The sequence below is a fragment of the Aotus nancymaae genome, unplaced genomic scaffold (genome assembly GCF_030222135.1).
Source record: "Aotus nancymaae isolate 86718 unplaced genomic scaffold, 86718_ANA_hifiasm-v0.15.2.pri h1tg000014l, whole genome shotgun sequence".
NCBI classification, from domain to species: Eukaryota; Metazoa; Chordata; class Mammalia; order Primates; family Aotidae; genus Aotus; species Aotus nancymaae.
The window spans coordinates 24,636,084-24,653,891 of NW_026988425.1; the positions used below are offsets into that span (position 1 = coordinate 24,636,084).

The window sequence follows — 17,808 nt, forward strand, 5'->3', positions numbered from 1 at the left end:
TGGTATTTTTTGTGAGGTTGTCAGAGAAGACCTCTTTGGTAAGAAATCATTTATGCAGATACCTGAAGGAAAACTATCTTTCTGCAGCTGTTCTTTTAAGTTGGTTTGTATCAACTTTTAATATATTTAAGACACATATCTATTTCTCATGTTGTGTTACAAATATTCTGCCCAGGTTCACATCTCTTCCTTTTAACTTGACTTATAGCCTAATTGTCAAACTTTCTATTATACTCCTAAGATTGGGATAATGGTTAAAATACAATTTTCCAATCAATAATGAAAAATGTTAATATTTCATTTAGTACTTTTCCTGTTTATTTTTATGCTTAGAGCTTGTATCCACTGGGATTTATTTTGTTATAATGAATGATATACTGACACTGACACATAAGTATGTGATAGATAGATAGATGATAGATAGATAGTAGATAGACCTCCAATTGTTTCTATAGAATTCTTTGCATAATCAAATCTTTCCATATTAACATGAGATATCATCTTATATAAACCAAATCTCTACGTCTGAGTCTATTCTGGCCTTCCTGATTTGTTCTATCATATCATAGGTTTGTTACTACTAATTGTCAATTTAAATAACATTTTAATACGATATACGATTTTAGTAAAATATTATCAATACAGTGAAAATATAAAACAATGTAAGTGTAAAAGAATACAACGTATATCTATGCAAGCCTTAAATCAGAGCAAGGCATTAAAAAGTTGCATTAATCTGTGGGTATTGAAAGACATGACAGATTATTGTTTTTGTAATTTCTAGTTCCGTAATAGAGTTCTCATGACCTTTAAAGGTATAATCAGGTCCAGTGAACACAGTGTGAACAATTTGCTGCATATTCTTTTAAAGTAACATTTATGCATAAAACTTTTGTTCTGTTTCAGCAAGACACTTTAGCATATGCTGGTTAAATTCTGTCTTCTTGTTACAGCCCAAATCTGTTTTCATTCAGGTTGGTTGCTTTATGCCTCCAAGCTAAAAAAAGGATATTTAAAATCTTGAGAGAAATGATTCACACTCTCCTTGGCAGCTAAAGTTACAATCTTTGCCTTTTGCTCACTCTTTGGAATTTGATGAACTAAAAGATTAAGACAGCCATACCACATGTATAAACCAAATGCTTTTAGTTCTTGCACTGACAACACAATGGCTTGTGACTTCTCAGAGAAAAGTCACTCATTACTGTTGTTAAAACTGTTTTCTTAAAGTGATGGAAACCTGTCTTAAGAATCCTTTTTCGATTTTTTTTTTTTAAGAGATGCAGAACAGGATTTTTTCTATTGATGCAAATAAAAAAGGCCAATTCACAGTGACTGATGTAAAACTGAAAGCATGCAAAACTTGCAACCTGGTTTCCCGGAGTAGCTCCCTGATGGGATCCATAAACATGTTAAAGTTCGGTCAAGGAATGTTCATTGTGAGTCAAGGAGATGTTGTGACATATTTCTATAGATCTAAGAGAAATCTTTCCAAAAAGGAAGTAAAATAGAGGTGTTTAGTTTTCATTATATAATTACTTTTAAAATTTACTGAATATTCACTTTGAAAATAATATTATAAACATCTCTGTGGAGAAAACAGAATTAGAAATAAGGATGGGGCTGCAATTTAGGACATTGATACTTTAACCCACAAAGTTTAAGTGTATTAGCTCATTGAATAATTATGGAATCTCTATCATGTGTTACGACATTGTCAAGTATAACAAGGAAATCTGAAAATTTACATCTGTTTCCAAAATTTGCTCTATGGAATGAGAGAAAAAGCTAGAAATATAAATCAGCATTTGTTGAATTCTGGACCTCTGCTTCGTCAAAATTGTGTTGTAAAATAATACAATTATGGTCTCTGGCAACAGAATTAGAATCCTAATAATGTAACTGGCAGCCTGATTGAGCTTGGACAAGATATTTAGCCACTTTGGGCTGATAGGATCAGCTTTATCATGCTTTTATTGGGCAGTATATGTAAGAATAAATTAAATAACTTGGGGGCATAAATATAAAGTTAAATTTAGCTATTTTTGTTATCATTATGTCATTCTTGTTCTCCATAGTGTTACTGTTCTTTCAAGGAAGACACCATTCATGTTTTTAGAAATCTCACAATTTAGGATCTAAATAAATTTTCTAATAACCACATATAAGGAAAGATACAATGCAGTGATAAAAACAAAGATGAATCCTAAAGATAGGAGAGGAGACTCTGCAGAGACCAGGAAAGAGAAAGATCAGTTCTAATCTGACCATGGGTCACAAAACTCTTTAAGAAAGAAACGGCTTTGGGTAGAACATTCCAAGATAGAAAAAGGAAAAATCGGTAGGTCATAATGATAATGTGATGGAGGAGAATTCTAGGTGCAGAGGAAAACTACGGTATTTAAATAACATTTCTAAAAATGTTAGAGAAATGTGTTTGGAGTGGAACGTATAAAAATTGCCCTAGTATTTGTAAAATAATTAGTGAAAAAGTAGCTTGGAGATATTAATTGGGGAAGTCTAAGAGAAACCTATCTGCCCATCTAGGCTGTGGCAAACTAGAGATATTATCATTACTGTTACAGGCTAGATGAAGTACAACCTGGCATGAAGACTCGCTTCCAAAGTTGATTGCTTTGAGATTTATATTTTGTGATTTTATAATGCTTGTTTGTTGCCAAATATATGACTGTAGCTAATATTAACATGCAAAACAGTGCCCCTTAATTAACCATACTGTCCTAGACATATGCCACATATTATGTGTCTATTAACACAAATTATCTTATGTGCCTATGGATGCTGTCAACAAGCATTATGTAAAAGGCATTTTTTTTTTCAATTCATTCACATTTTTGGTAAAATTATGCAGCCAAAAAACCTGTAATATGGAACACTTTAAAAAATTCACAATATTACCTTCAATAATTCAATGGTTCTTAATTCTAGCTCAACTATCCCTCTTACTACTCTTACTAGCTACATGACCTGGCACCTGTTACACAGACTCCCGGAGGTTTTGTTTCAATATTTTTTAACAAATGTTAGACTGACTGACAATCCGTGGTTGTTTGTGGCGAAATCCTTACATGTTTGCAGTTAAATAAAAAAAAAAAAAAATGACTGGAAAGAATCTCAAAAACTATTTTACACAAATCAGGGAAATTGAGGGAGGGACAATACACAGGAATTTAAAATTATTTTTTAAAATTATGAATGAATTATATATTTTTTAAATTATGAATGAATTTTAATTAATTAAAAATGAATCTACATTTTAACTTCATGGAATATGTCTGTCAGGCTGTAGTCTTAATTTTTCTGAATAGGACAGCTAATCACAATAACTTTTGTCCAGTTTAAAAACAATCTACAACTCATAAATGCTTCCACTGTTTATGAGAAAAATTTTAAAGAAGAGTTTGACATTAGCACACATAGAAATTATCTAGGACCTTGCAAGTATGGAGATTCTGATTTTTCTGGTTTAGTAGGCAGGGCAGGGGCTGAGATCTTACATTTCTTTTTTTTTCTTTTTCTTTTTTTCTTTTTTTTTGAGACGGAGTTTCACTCTTGTTACCCAGGCTGGAGTGCAATGGCACGATCTCGGCTCACTGCAACCTCCGCCTCCTGGGTTCAGGCAATTCTCCTGCCTCAGCCTCCCGAGTAGCTGGGACTACAGGCGCTCGCCACCATGCCCAGCTAATTTTTTGTATTTTCAGTAGAGACGGGGTTTCACCATGTTGACCAGGATAGTCTCGATCTCTTGACCTTGTGATCCACCCACCTCAGCCACTCAAAGAGCTGGGATTATAGGCGTGAGCCACCGCGCCAGGCCGAGATTTTATATTTCGAACAAGCTTTTTAGGGGATGCCGTTAAGACTTCCTGGGGACCACATGCCAGGTAGCAAGGTGCTGAAAGTCTTCTCAGGATTTCCCTCATTAAATCCTATTCTCTCGGTGGGCTTTGTAGCCTTCTTAGTGTTTTCTGCCAGTCAAGTCTTCTGAAACAATAATCAAGATCCATGTGGTCCTTTTGCTTGGGGTCAAAAGCCTGGAGCCATCCCATCTCTTACATCCCATGTCCAATCCTGTTAGAACTACCTTGACAAATTTTTGGAACGTGACAAGTTCTACCTTTCTGCAAATAGTACTTCCACCACTGGTACTGTATTTGTCTAAGTCCTATTCATTTCCTCCTAGTTTATTATAAAATCTTCCTTATTGCTTTCATGACCATAGTCTTGCCCCCGAAAAGTCTTTCTATTGTTTTTTTTTTTTTGGAAGGAGAATCACTTTAACCCAGGAGGCGGGGGTTGTAATAATCAGAAATCATGCCATTGCCCTCCAGCCTAGGTGACAAGAGCAGAAACTCTGTCTCAAAAAGAAAGAAAAAATCAATGGATATGATTTAGTGTTCATACTAGCCGATATTTTTAAGAGAATCAAGGCACAAAAGTCTTAAAACCATGTGGGAAACATAGGTAATTGTGCAGAGTGTAGCACAGTACTTCAGATGCCTCTCATGAGAAAATTCCATGTACTGTGCTTATGATACAAGTTGTCACAGTTGAGACCTAGTTGCTGTTAATTTCTTCTGCCTTAAAGTTAAGCGTAGCATCTCACATACACAATCATGATCCAAAGGTTTGTGGGCAATGATATAATTAATATATATATATATTTTTATATGTATTATATAATATATATAATATTATATATATATTATATATATGTCTATCATATATAGTCATATAGACATATATATCTAACATATATAACATATATGAGACATGTGTATCATAGAGAAAAGACATCCTGGGAGATTACAATGGTGAAACTTTAGGAGTATGCTGATTGTTCAATCCAGTCACCTGAGAAAAACAAAGGAAAAAAAAGGAGTAGAATGATTGAATTCTTGGTATAAAACTTCATCATAATTGTAGTTTGCCAAGTTTATTTCAGTTCATATGTTCAGTATTTCAAGTAAGTTCTTGAACCATTTTGGGTGGAAGCCTGATATTAATAACTAGTGTATGGTTCTTTGCAGCTTCTTGAAAAAATTATAAGCTAGGCACAAGGTTCATGTTTCAATTTTAAGCACCCTTCTAACAATGAGAAGTTCCTTGTTGGAGATGGGTAACTGTCAACAGTTTGTTAACCTGACATCTCTGCTGATATAGTTTCTGGGAGATTTTCTGTGTTGGCTCTCTCCTCTTTTTTTTTTAATAAAGAATAAAAACAATGAAGAAGAGGAAGAAAAAGGAAGAGAAAGAGAGAGAGAGAATGAGAGTATTGCTTTCTTGCCCAGGCTAGAATGCAGTTTAGTAATGGGTATTGAAAACCTCTTTTATACCAATAATTATACTTAATGATGTAGACAGGAAGGAATAAGGGAAGAAAATAACAAACAAGCAGCCAACGAATATTTCATTTAAACCTATGAAATGCTATGCGATTACTGAGGAGTGATTTACTTCCAATTATGTAGTCACTTTTGGAATAGGTGTGAGGTAGTAATGTGTGTTTTGTGTATTTAAAGTGGAGAGTTCTATAAATGTTTATTAAGTTTACTTGTTCCGGGTCTGAGTTCAAGTCCTGGATGTCCTTGTTAATTTTCTGTCTCATTGATCTATAGAATTGTTAGCTCTTCTTGTTACATTGATCCTTTTGCCATTATGTAATGTCCTTCTTTGCCTCTTTTGATCTTTGTTGCTTTAAAGTCTACTTTATCAGGGGCTAGAATTGCATCTCTTGCTTTTTGTTTATTTGCTTGTTTTTACTCTCTGGTTGGTAAATCTTCTTCCTTCTCTTTGTTTTGAGTCTTTGTGTATCATTGCATGTGAGATGGGTCTGGATGCAGCATACTGATGGGTTTTGGCTTTTTATCCAATCAGAATATATATAAGTTTAATACTGGCATTTGATGCTAGCTGACTGTTTTGCCCATCAGTTGATGTAAATTTTTCATTGTGTTAATGCTCTTTGCTTTTTGATATATTTTTGGAAAGGCTGATATTGGTTGTTCCTTTATATGTATAGTGCTTCTTTCAGAAGCTCTTGTAAAGCAGGCCTGGTGGTGGTGAAGTCTCTAAGTACTTGTTTGTTTGCAAAAGATTTAATTTTTCCTTCGCTTGTAAAGCTTAGTTTGGCTGGATAGGAAATTCTGGGTTGAAAGTTCTTTTCTTTAACGATGTTAAATGTTGGTCCCCACTCTTTTCTGGCTTGTAGGGTTTCTGCTGAGAGATCTGCTGTAAGTCTGATAGGTTTCCCTTTATGGGTAACCTGACCTTTCTCTCTGGCTGCCCTTAGTATTTTCTCCTTCATTTCAACCCTAATAAATCTGGCGATTATGTGTCTTGGGGTTGGTCTTCTTGAAGAATATCTTTGTGGTGCTCTCTGTATTACCTGGAGTTGAATATTACCCTGCCTTGCCAGGTTGGGAAAGTTTTCCTGAATGATATCCTGAAGAGTATTTTCCAACTTGGATTCATTCTCTTCGTCACATTCAGGTACACCTATCAAATGTAAATTAGCTCTTTTCACATAGTCCCATATTTCCTGGAGACTTTGCTCATTCCTTTTTATCCTTTTTTCTCCAATCTTGTCTTCTCGTTTCATTTCACTGAGCCGGTCCTCGACTTCTGATATTCTTTCTTCTGCTTGATCAATTTGACTGTTTAAACTTGTGCATACTTCGCAAAGTTCTCATGTTGTGTTTTGCAGCTCCATCAATTCACTTATATTCCTCTCTGTCCATTCTTGTTAACATTTCGTCAAACCTTTTTTCAAGGTTCTTAGTTTCTTTGCATTGGGTTAGAACAAGTTCTTTTAATTCACAGAAGTTTCTTATCACCCACCTTTTGAAACCTGCTTCTGTTATTGGAACACACTCGTTTTCCATTAAGCCTTGTTCCGTTACTGGTGAGGAATTGCGATCCCCTGTAGAGGAGAGGCATTCTGATTTTGTGTATTCTCTGCCTTTTTAGGCTGTTTTCTTCCCTTCATTATATATTTATCCCTCTGTTGTCTTTGTAATTACCGACTTTCTAACTAGGTCTCTGAGCGGATGTCCAACTCGTTGATTCCCAGCGCTGAAATCTGAGCAATCCACCACGTCGGCCAAAACAGCGGTGTTAAGATTGATGGTGCTTTTCTGCCCGGGAATCTCTGGACTCTGCACCAAGAACTGCCGCGGTGAGGCGCCAGCAAAACTGCCGCGCCGGTCACAAGAGTCATGCTGGCGACCCGTGGGGCTCCTCCGCTGGGAATCTCCTGGTCCGTGAGCAACAAATATTCGTCTGATAGTGTGGCGTCCTCTCGTTCTCTGCACTTTCACTGGGAGCTACGAGCCCGAGCTGCTAGTGATCAGCCATCTTGGAACTCTCTCCGTCTTTCTATTGTTAATACAGGATCTTAGGTGGTACTTTTAAAACCTAAGTCAGATCATGTTCAAAACCATCACAGAACCAATTTTATTTAGAATGAAGGTCATTTGCTTTACAGTGTTCTACAAGATCATATATGTGGTTTCCGTACCTCTGTAAATTAGTTTTCCGCCATTCTCTTACTTGCTCTAGCCACACTGACCTCTTTGGGGCCTTCTTGAACATCCCTGACATGTACTACTTCTTATTCAGATAGATATATTCTTCCCTTTCCTTAAATCTTTGTTCAGATATCACTTTCTAAATAAGGTCAATTATGACCACTCAATTTAAAATTGTAACTCATCTTCCGGGTCAAGTTCTGATTCTTCTGCTCATCTTGCTTTACATAGTATTAAGTGTGTCACTTCCCAACTTCTAAAACACTACGTAATTCACCTATTGAGCATGTTTGTTAATTTTTTAAAATTCTGTCTAGCCCCGGTAAAATGTAAACTTTTTGAGGGAAGAGATTTTGTCTGTTTTCTTTATTGTTGCCCTCACTGATTTAATCCAAACAATTCAACAGTGCCTGGCATATTGCAGATACTCACAAAATACACGATAAATAAGATGATTAAAGGATGAACTGAGAACCTGGGTAGGAGAAATCTCCTTGACATCACTGAGGAAGATGTTAAATAGTAAGTTGTAAAAGAAATGAGAGGTAAGAAATTGAGATAGTCTATAATTAGAAACAGTATGCATGGAAGAAAAATAATATATAGAAATCGGAGTAAAATATTTTCATTTTTTTAAAAAGAAATGAGATATATGAACATATTTATGAATCGAGGGAAACAACCATGAGATATGAAAATGGCAATTGTTGAAGCCAGTGTTTCAGAAGATAATTTGAGAAAATCACAAGCTCCAGTCAAGAGCTTGTCCTCAAAGAGGAGCAAAATATGGATTTTCCTTCAGGAATAGAATGGGTAGGAATAAAGGAATATTTACAGATTAAAAATCTGCACTTGGAAAAAATCCACTTCCATTTATCTCAACATTATTAATTAATGAAGATTTATGATAGGGATTATGAGAAGAAAAGTGAAAGGGAAAAACAACTGAGTATGTCACAGGATTGCTAACTAGCCTGGAAATATAAGTTTAGAAATGGTGAGAGTTTAAACTATCACTCCTGTACAGTTATGTGATGATCAATTAACAGTATGTGGAGATCTGCATCATTGGAACGATGTTGAGTTGGAGCTTTGCTGAACTGAAGAACAAAAATGGTGCAGATAAAATATTAGGTCTCTATTAGTTGGGGTGTTTCTAAAACCAATGTTAAGTTTATCAACTATCTCCAGTATTGAAATTAAAGGCCAGGCACAGTGGCTCATGCCTGTAATCCTAGTAGTTTGGGAAGTTGAGACGGGTGGATTGACTGAGCTTAACAGTTCAAGACCAGCCTGGCCAATACAGTGAAACACGGTCTCTACTAAAATACAAAAATTAGACGTGTATGGTGGCCTGCACCTGTAGTCTCAGCTACTTGGGAGGCTGAGGCAGGAGAATTGCTTGAACCCTGGAGGTGGAGGTTGCAGTGAGCCGAGATCGTGCTACTGCACTCCAGCCTGGGCAACAGAGCGAGACTCTGTCTCCAAAATAAATTAAAAACTGAAAAACGAGGATATTGCATTTGGACCCAGGGATATTACAGTTTAAAATAGCTAGTGTGGATTAGTTAAGAGGAATGATGACATCTGGGTTATGGCCATCAATGTAAGAGGCTAAAGTGGTTTTGGAAATGAAGAGGATTAAAACGTTAAGGAGATTAAGAAAGCAATAAGAAGATGGTGTTGGTTTACTATTTACAAGAAGGTAGGGTGACCGTACATCCTGATCTGTCCAGGAAAGTTCTGCTTTGTGATTGTTTCTCGAGCTTAGAGAGAAATAAAGCTTCCTTTTTACCAAATGTGTCCCAGGTTGAAGGATAATTTGTTAAACCTATGTATAGGATGTGTCATTTTGTGAGGTAGATGCCACATGTCTCAACAATTTTTAAAAGTGCATCAGTGAGTGAATAAACAATGGTAAGGAGGAGTAAGAAGATAATTAAATAGTGTCAGGAATAGGGACTCACACATTTCAAATTAGCATAATTCTTCTGTAGTCGTGCAGCAAAAAATGTCTCCCTATATCTGATATACTCCCCTTAAAAATCTATCCCAAAAGTCTGTTTAAAGTGAAAAAAATCATTCTTAAATAATCCAGGACTTCAACTATTAGAAAGTAGAAATTGTGACCATTATGATTCTATTTCTTTAAGCTCAACATCTAAATTTCTTTCAATGTATCTCATTTAAATAATTTCAAAGTCTTCCCTACTTTGATTATTTTTAAAGGTAGTCGTTAAAAACAAACACAATACTTTTTCATGCATGACAAATTGATACTAGAAAAAGATTCTAGTAGCTTTTACTGAGTGCTGCTATTCCTACTAACTTGTCTCAAATATAAATTAGTTTTTGGTGCTTTTCATTTTTAATTTGTTTTGTTTTTGGATTGAAGAAAACCGTTCTAATCCACATTTTTATTGCTTTCAGCTAATTCTCTTAATGTTAGTTGTTTACAGAGATTATAGTAGGGAAAAACAGAAACATATTTATATTTTCTTATGCATATGTTCATGCTAAAGATTTTAGCTTTGTCAAATCTGTTTAATTACATTTTTCTTTTCTTTTGCTTTTTTTTTGGTCTTTAGTACCTCAGGTATGTGGAATTAGGTTCATCCTATTTATTTCATGGGACAAAGTGATATATTTGATTGCCACTTTGCTAGCTCAACTTTAAGAATGTTGATAAGGTATATTATCAAGTCCCAAACAGAATCTCTGATTATATTTAAAAAATAAAACCAAAACCCATTTGCTACTCCCTTTCCTGTTACAATTCTTTTTAAATATAGTATTATTTCTTGCCTACACTACACTGAATCCTACTATTTTTATGCTTTTAACTTCTATGTTTGTCCACATTTTAATCAATACTATGTAAAACAATAGCATTTAGAAAACATGTCATTTCTCTTGTAAATGGTTTCTGAAGTACTGGGGAAAATATATAGATTATTTGCTACGCCTTTTAAGTCTCTACGTGAATTTGTGTATTCCTCCAACTTTATCACATCTCACTCTCTTTTCTTCACCCCATGCTTTTAGCGATACTGGCTTTCAGCCAGTTCCAAAATAATGTCATGTTCAAGTTCATGTATATTTTAGAGCCCTCACATTTTCTTCTGTCTAAAATGGAGTTTCCTGGATATGGTCACATGGTTGATCTCAATAAGAAAGTCAACCTCTCCGAGAGCTATACTGTGAACCCTAAATCTAAAGTGATGCCCACAAGTCACTAGACATCACAAGTGTGTTTCATTATTTTCCTCACACTTGCCACTATCTGAAATAATGGTGTTTTTTTCTCTATACATGACTATGTTTAGTTTCTGTACCAGATTAAAAGCCCTATAAAATAGAAATATATTTTTTGTTGTTGTTTAACACTGCAGTTTCAGTATCTAGGAAAGTGTAGACATTTAGTAAGTAGTTATAAAAAACAGTATTATTTTTGTATTGGGGAAATAGCTGAAACCATTCAAAATTTAAGATAATTGTATAAATCTAGTATAAGGTAACTATTTTTACTCTGTTTCTTAAGGACAAAATGAACACTAAGTTGGACTTTTTCTTGGTATTTAATAGAAGAGGGATTAAGTAATCCTAGAATAAAGAATATAAATCTATTACATAATACACAAGATGGATTTAGAAGTCATTTGAATATTTGTAGATTTATGGGAAAAGCACAAATATAAAAATTGTAAATTTTTTTCTATCAAAATAAGCATTAGATATAGCAATATTCTAAGGAACTTAGGTAAGTCATGTTTTTGAAATTTCTTCACTTGAAAGTTTTCTGAGCATTCCTCAATGTAGTTTATCAGGGATCAAAAATTAATTAGATCTGCGACAAGATTGACCATATGCTTTTTACCATGGGTCAAACTGCTGAACCCGGTAATGGAAACTAGTGACTGCTAGAGAGGAGTCACATTTAACCTACAGATTTCTATTCTCTTATTTATATAATCATTCTCAAAAGTTTAACTTGGCCAAATTTAATTACATTTTTTTCTTTTGTATTTTAGCTATGAAATCAGGTTCATCATATTTATTTCATGGCACAAATAATCATCAACTTGTAGAAGCATATTTTTGCTATTGCTGTTTTCTATGTAAAATCTGTAACATTGGATAATGACACATATTTCTACCACTGGGTATCTTGAAACATTTTTTAAGTCTTTAAGTCTCTCTTGATTGCTCGTTCTTTTTCTCTTTGTGTGCGTTCTCTACCTTTGTTAAAAATAAGGAAAATATCCTCTCACTTTAATGACAATTAACTTTTTTTAACTTTTTTTTTTTTTTTTTGACACAAAGTCTTGCTCTATCTCCCCAGGCTGTATGCAATGGCTCGGTCTCCGCTCAATGCAACCTCCACCTCCTGGGTTCAAATGATTCTTCTGTCTCAGCCTCCAGAGTAGCTAGAATTACAGATGCCCACCACCTCGCCCAGCTAGTTTTTGTATTTTTAATAGAGATGGAGTTTTGCCATGTTGACCAGGCTAGTCTCAAACTTCTGACTCAGGTGATCTGCTCAGATCCTCAGTCTCCCAAAGTGCTGGGATTACAGATGCAAGCCAACATGCCTGGCCTCATTAATTGATTTACCTTTAATCTGGCATCTTTGCTCCCTCATATCATCTTTCCTAAAATTAATTAGTTATTGTAGGAAACTCAGTATAAAGATATAAAAGTTTAAAAATCTTCCTTCCTTCCTTCTTCCTGTCTCTCCCTCCCTCCTTCCTATCTCTCCATCCCTCCTTCCCTCCACCTCCCTCCTTCCTTCCTTTCTCCCTCCCTCCCTTCCTCCTTCCTTCCTTCCCTCTCTCCCTCCTTCCTTCCTTCCTTTTTTCCTTCTTTCTCTTCCTCCCTTCCCCCCACCCCTCCCTCCCTCCTTCCTTCCTTCATTCTGATTACAGGTTTTGCTTTTCGAGTAATAACTTTTCTCCCTGTTGTTCCCCCAAATTTTATAAAATATTTCAAAGACTGTAAATTTGAAAGATATTCCCAATGAACATCTAAGTACTGGCAGCCTCATTTCTACTATTAACAATTCACCATCCATCTAAGCAGGTCTATATTCATTCATTAATTTATCTCACATTTTTATTTATTCCAAAGTAAATTGCAGATATTAGTACACTTCTCAGAAACGCTTCATTGTGCATTTCATTAACTAGGTCTCACTATTTCTTTCTTTATTTTTGTTGTGGCATAATTTATATACAACAAATTACACAGATCTTAAGTGTACCGCTTGATGACATTTTGCAAATGCACACACCTGTGTAACTCAACCCGTCTCAAGATGTAAAATGCCACCATCACTTCAGAAAGTGTTCTTGTGTCCATTCTCAGTCTGTTCTGGCCACTAATCCTGCCCCTGGAGAAAAACACTGTTTTGATTTTTTGTGTTATGATATAGAATTTCATAGTAATGAAACCATGTAGAATGCATACTTTTGTATGTGCTTGTGTCAGGAAGATATTAGCCATTGTGTTCTAAAACATATGTAGTTTTTTTTTTATGTTTAAGTCTATTACCTCAATGGGGGTATGATTAATTTTTTTCCTATATGAATTTCCAGTTGTTACAATGTCACTTGTTGAGAAGACTTTTCTTTCTTAATTGAGATTGCTCTTACACCTCTGTTGAAAATCATGACCACATCAGTTTGGTCTATTTCTGGGTTTTGTATTACATAGAATTGGTATATTTGTAAATTCTTAGGCTTGTACTATGTTGTATTGCTTATTGTGTCCTTATAATATCTCTTGAAGTATAGAAAGTGTAAGTCCTTTCATATTGTTCTTTTTAAAAACAATTGTCTTAGACAGTCTAGATTATTTGCATGTTCACATGCAGTTTAGAAACAGCTTTTTAATTTCTATCAAAAAACATGGGAAATTTTTCAGTGAGATCGCATCAAGTATATGGGTCCCTTTGGAAAGAGCAGTCTTCTGAATAACACTGAGTCTTTCAAAACATGGGTATTTTTCAGATCTCCATTTATGTGCTACTCTAATTTTTTCTCAATATTAAAAAACGTTATAGAACAGGTTTGCAGTACATCTGTTGCTAAGTTTATTCTTTGGTATTTTGTTTTGTTGTTATTTTAAAATTTTATATTTTATTTGCATATGCCAAAGTATAAAAATAACATTTGTTTGTGTATATTGACTTTATATCCTGGATTGCTAAATTTCCTTAATAATTCTAGTAGTTGATTTATCTTATCCTTAGGATTTCTGTTAAAAGTTCTGTTATCTGCAAACAGAGACATCCTCCTTTCTTCCTCCATCCTTCCCTCCCTTCTTTCTTCAGCCTTTCCTCTCACTTCTCTCTCTCTGTCTTTTCTCCCCCTTTCTCCCTCTCTCTCTGTAGTATTAATGACTTTACTAATATTTCTTATTTTATTACAATGGATGACATTTACAATGCATTGTGGAATAAAAGTATTCCAGATATTAGTCTTTGCTATTGTGAACAGTGGCACAATGAACATACACGTGCATGTGTCTTTATAATAGAATGATTTATATATCTAGTAATGGGATTGCTGGGTCAGATGGTATTACTATTTCTAGATCCTTGAGGAATCAACAATGTCTTGCACAATGGTTGAATTTACACTCCCACTAACAGTGTAAAAGCATTCCTATTTCTCCACATCCTCTCCAGCATCTGTTGTCTCCAGATTTTTTAATGATCACTATTCCAACTGGTATGGGGTGGTATCTCAATGCGGTTTTGATTTGCATTTCTCTAATGATCAGTGGTGATGAGCTTTTTTCATATGTTTGTTAGCTGCATAAATGTCTTCCTTTGAAAAATGTCTGTTCAGAGATGCGCCACGGCTTCGGTAGCGACAGCAGCTCAATCTCTGAGCAGTGCTAGCACCTCCTCCAGGAGACTGTTGCTGTCAGCCAGCCCCCTTCTCCACGGTAACCATGTGCGACCGAAAGGCCGTGATCAAAAATGCGGACATGTCGGAAGAGATGCAACAGGACTCGGTGGAGTGCGCTACTCAGGCGCTGGAGAAATACAACATAGAGAAGGACATTGCGGCTCATATCAAGAAGGAATTTGATAAGAAGTACAATCCTACCTGGCATTGCATCGTGGGGAGGAACTTCGGTAGTTACGTGACACATGAAACCAAACACTTCATCTACTTCTACCTGGGCCAGGTGGCCATTCTTCTATTCAAATCTGGTTAAAAGCATGGACTGAAAAGGCTGGGCGTGGTGGCTCACGCCTGTAATCCCAGCACTTTGGGAGGCCGAGGTGGGTGGATCACCTGAGGTCAGGCGTTCAAGACCAGCCTGGCCAACATGGTGAAACCCCATCTCTACTAAAAATACAAAAATTAGCCGGGCGTGGTGGTGCACACCTGTAATCCCAGCTACTCGGGAGGCTGAGGCAGGAGAATCACTTGAACCTGGGAGGTGGAGGTTGCATTGAGCTGAGATCAGGCCATTGTACTCCAACCTGGGCAACAGAGTGAGACTCCATCTCATTTAAAAAAAAAAGCATGGACTGTTGTGCCACACACCCAGTGATCCATCCAAAAACAAGGACTGCAGCCTAAATTCCAAATACCAGAGACTGAAATTTTCAGCCTTGCTAAGGGAACACCTTGATGTTTGAACCTTTGTGTTTTGTACAGGGCATTCTCTGTACTAGTTTGTTGTGGTTATAAAACAATTAGCAAAATGCCTACATTTGTATTTAAACCACCTTAAACTTCATATGGAACCAAAAGAGAGCCCGCATAGCCAAGTCAATTCTAAGCAAAAAGAACAAAGCAGGAGGCATCACACTACCAGACATCAAACTCTACTACAAGGCTACAGTAATCAAAACAGCATGGTACTGGTACCAAAACAGAGATATAGACCAATGGAACAGAACAGAGGCATCGGAGGCAACACAACATATCTACAACCACCTGATCTTTGACAAACCTGATAAAAACAAGCAATGGGGAAAGGATTCCCTGTTCAATAAGTGGTGTTGGGAAAACTGGCTAGCCATATGCAGAAAGCAGAAAATGGACCCCTTCCTGACACCTTACACTAAAATTGACTCCAGATGGATTAAAGACTTAAACATAAGACCTAACACCATAAAAACACTAGAAGGAAACCTAGGCAAAACCATTCAGGACATAGGCGTAGGCAAGGACTTCATGACCAAAACACCAAAAGCATTGGCAACAAAAGCCAAAATAGACAAATGGGACCTAATCAAACTCCACAGCTTCTGCACAGCAAAAGAAACAGTCAATAGAGTGAATCGGCAACCAACAGAATGGGAAAAAATTTTTGCAGCCTACCCATCTGACAAAGGGCTGATATCCAGAATTTACAACGAGCTAAAAAAGATTTACAAGAAAAAAACAAACAAGCCCATTCAAAAGTGGGCGAAGGACATGAACAGATACTTTACAAAAGAAGACATACATGAGGCCAACAAGCATATGAAAAAATGCTCATCATCACTGGCCATTAGAGAAATGCAAATCAAAACTACATTGAGATACCATCTCACACCAGTTAGAATGGCAATCATTAAAAAATCTGGAGACAACAGATGCTGGAGAGGATGTGGAGAAATAGGAACACTTTTACACTGTTGGTGGGAGTGTAAATTAGTTCAACCATTGTGGAAAACAGTGTGGCGATTCCTCAAGGACCTAGAAATAGAAATTCCATTTGACCCAGCAATCCCATTACTGGGCATATATCCAAAGGATTATAAATCGTTCTACTATAAGGACACATGCACACGAATGTTCATTGCAGCACAGTTTACAATAGCAAAGACCTGGAACCAACCCAAATGCCCATCGATGATAGACTGGACAGGAAAAATGTGGCACATATACACCATGGAATATTATGCAGCCATTAAAAACGAGGAGTTCGCGTCCTTTGTAGGGACATGGATGAACCTGGAAACCATCATTCTCAGCAAACTGACACAAGAACACAAAATCAAACACCACATGTTCTCACTCATAGGCGGGTGTTGAACAAGGAGAACACATGGACACAGGGAGGGGAGCACTATACATGGGGGTCTGTTGTGGGGGAGTGGGGGGGACAGCGGGGGGGTGGGGAGTTGGGGAGGGATAGCATGGGGAGAAATGCCAGATATGGGTGAAGGGGAGGAAGGCAGCAAATCACACTGCCACGTATGCACCTAAGCAACAACCTTGCATGTTTTTCACATGTACCCCAAAACCTAAAATGCAATAAAAAAAAAAAAAAAAAAAAAAAAAAAAAAAAAAAAAAAAAAAAAAAGAAAAATGTCTGTTCATATCCTTTGCCCACTTTTTGTTGGGATTGTTTATTTGTTTATTGTAAATCTGTTTTAGTTCTTTGTAGATTCTGGATACTAGCCCTTTGTCAGATGGGTAGATGCAAAAATTTTTCTCATTCTGTTGGTTGCTGGTTCATTCTATTAATAGCTCTTTTGCTGTGCAGAAGCTCTTAAGTTTAATAAGATCCCATTTGTCTATTTTGGCTTTTGTTGCCATTGCTTATGGTGGTTTAGTTATGAATTTCTTGTCAATGACTATGTTCTGAATAGTATTGCCTAGGTTTTCTTCTAGAGTTTTTGTGATGTTAGGCCTCATGTTTAAATCTTTAATCTATCTAGAGTTAATTTTTGTATAAGGTGTAAGGAAGGGATCCAATTTCAGCTTTCTGCATGTGGCTAGACAGTTTTCCCAACACCGTTTATTAACTAGGGAATCCTTTCCTCATTGCTTATTTTTGTCAGGTTTGCCAAAGATCAGATGGTTGTAGTTGTGTGGCATTCTTTCTGAGGTCTCTGTCCTGTTCCATTGGTCTGTATCTCTGTTTTGGTACCAGTACCCTGGTGTTTTGATTACAGTAGCCTTGTAATATAGTTTGAAGTCAGGCAGTGTGGTGCCTCCAGCTTTAAGTTTTTTGCTTAGGATTCTCTTGGCTATGTGGGCTCTTCAATGATAGACTGGATAAAGAAAATGTGCCACATATACACCATGAATACTATGCAGTCATAAAAAAGGAGAAGTTCATATCCTTTGCAGGGACATGGATGAAACTGGTAACCATCATTCTCAGCAAACTGACACAAGAACAGAAAACCAAACGCCATGTGTTCTCACTCATAAGTGGGTGTTGAACAATGAGAACACATGGACACAGGGAAGGGAACACAACACACTGGGGCCTGGGGGTTGTGGTGCTAGGGGAGAAG

The 17,808-nt window shown here is 36.3% G+C and overlaps 1 protein-coding gene across 1 annotated transcript; it reads left to right on the plus strand.

Annotated features, from left to right (window-relative positions):
• Nucleotides 1-14,406: 14,406 nt before the first annotated feature.
• Nucleotides 14,407-15,279, plus strand: LOC135274770 (dynein light chain 1, cytoplasmic). Its single transcript, XM_064375754.1, has one exon. The coding sequence runs from the start codon at nt 14,508-14,510 to the stop codon at nt 14,775-14,777; it is 270 nt and encodes an 89-aa protein (XP_064231824.1). The 5' UTR covers nt 14,407-14,507; the 3' UTR covers nt 14,778-15,279.
• Nucleotides 15,280-17,808: the final 2,529 nt, after the last annotated feature.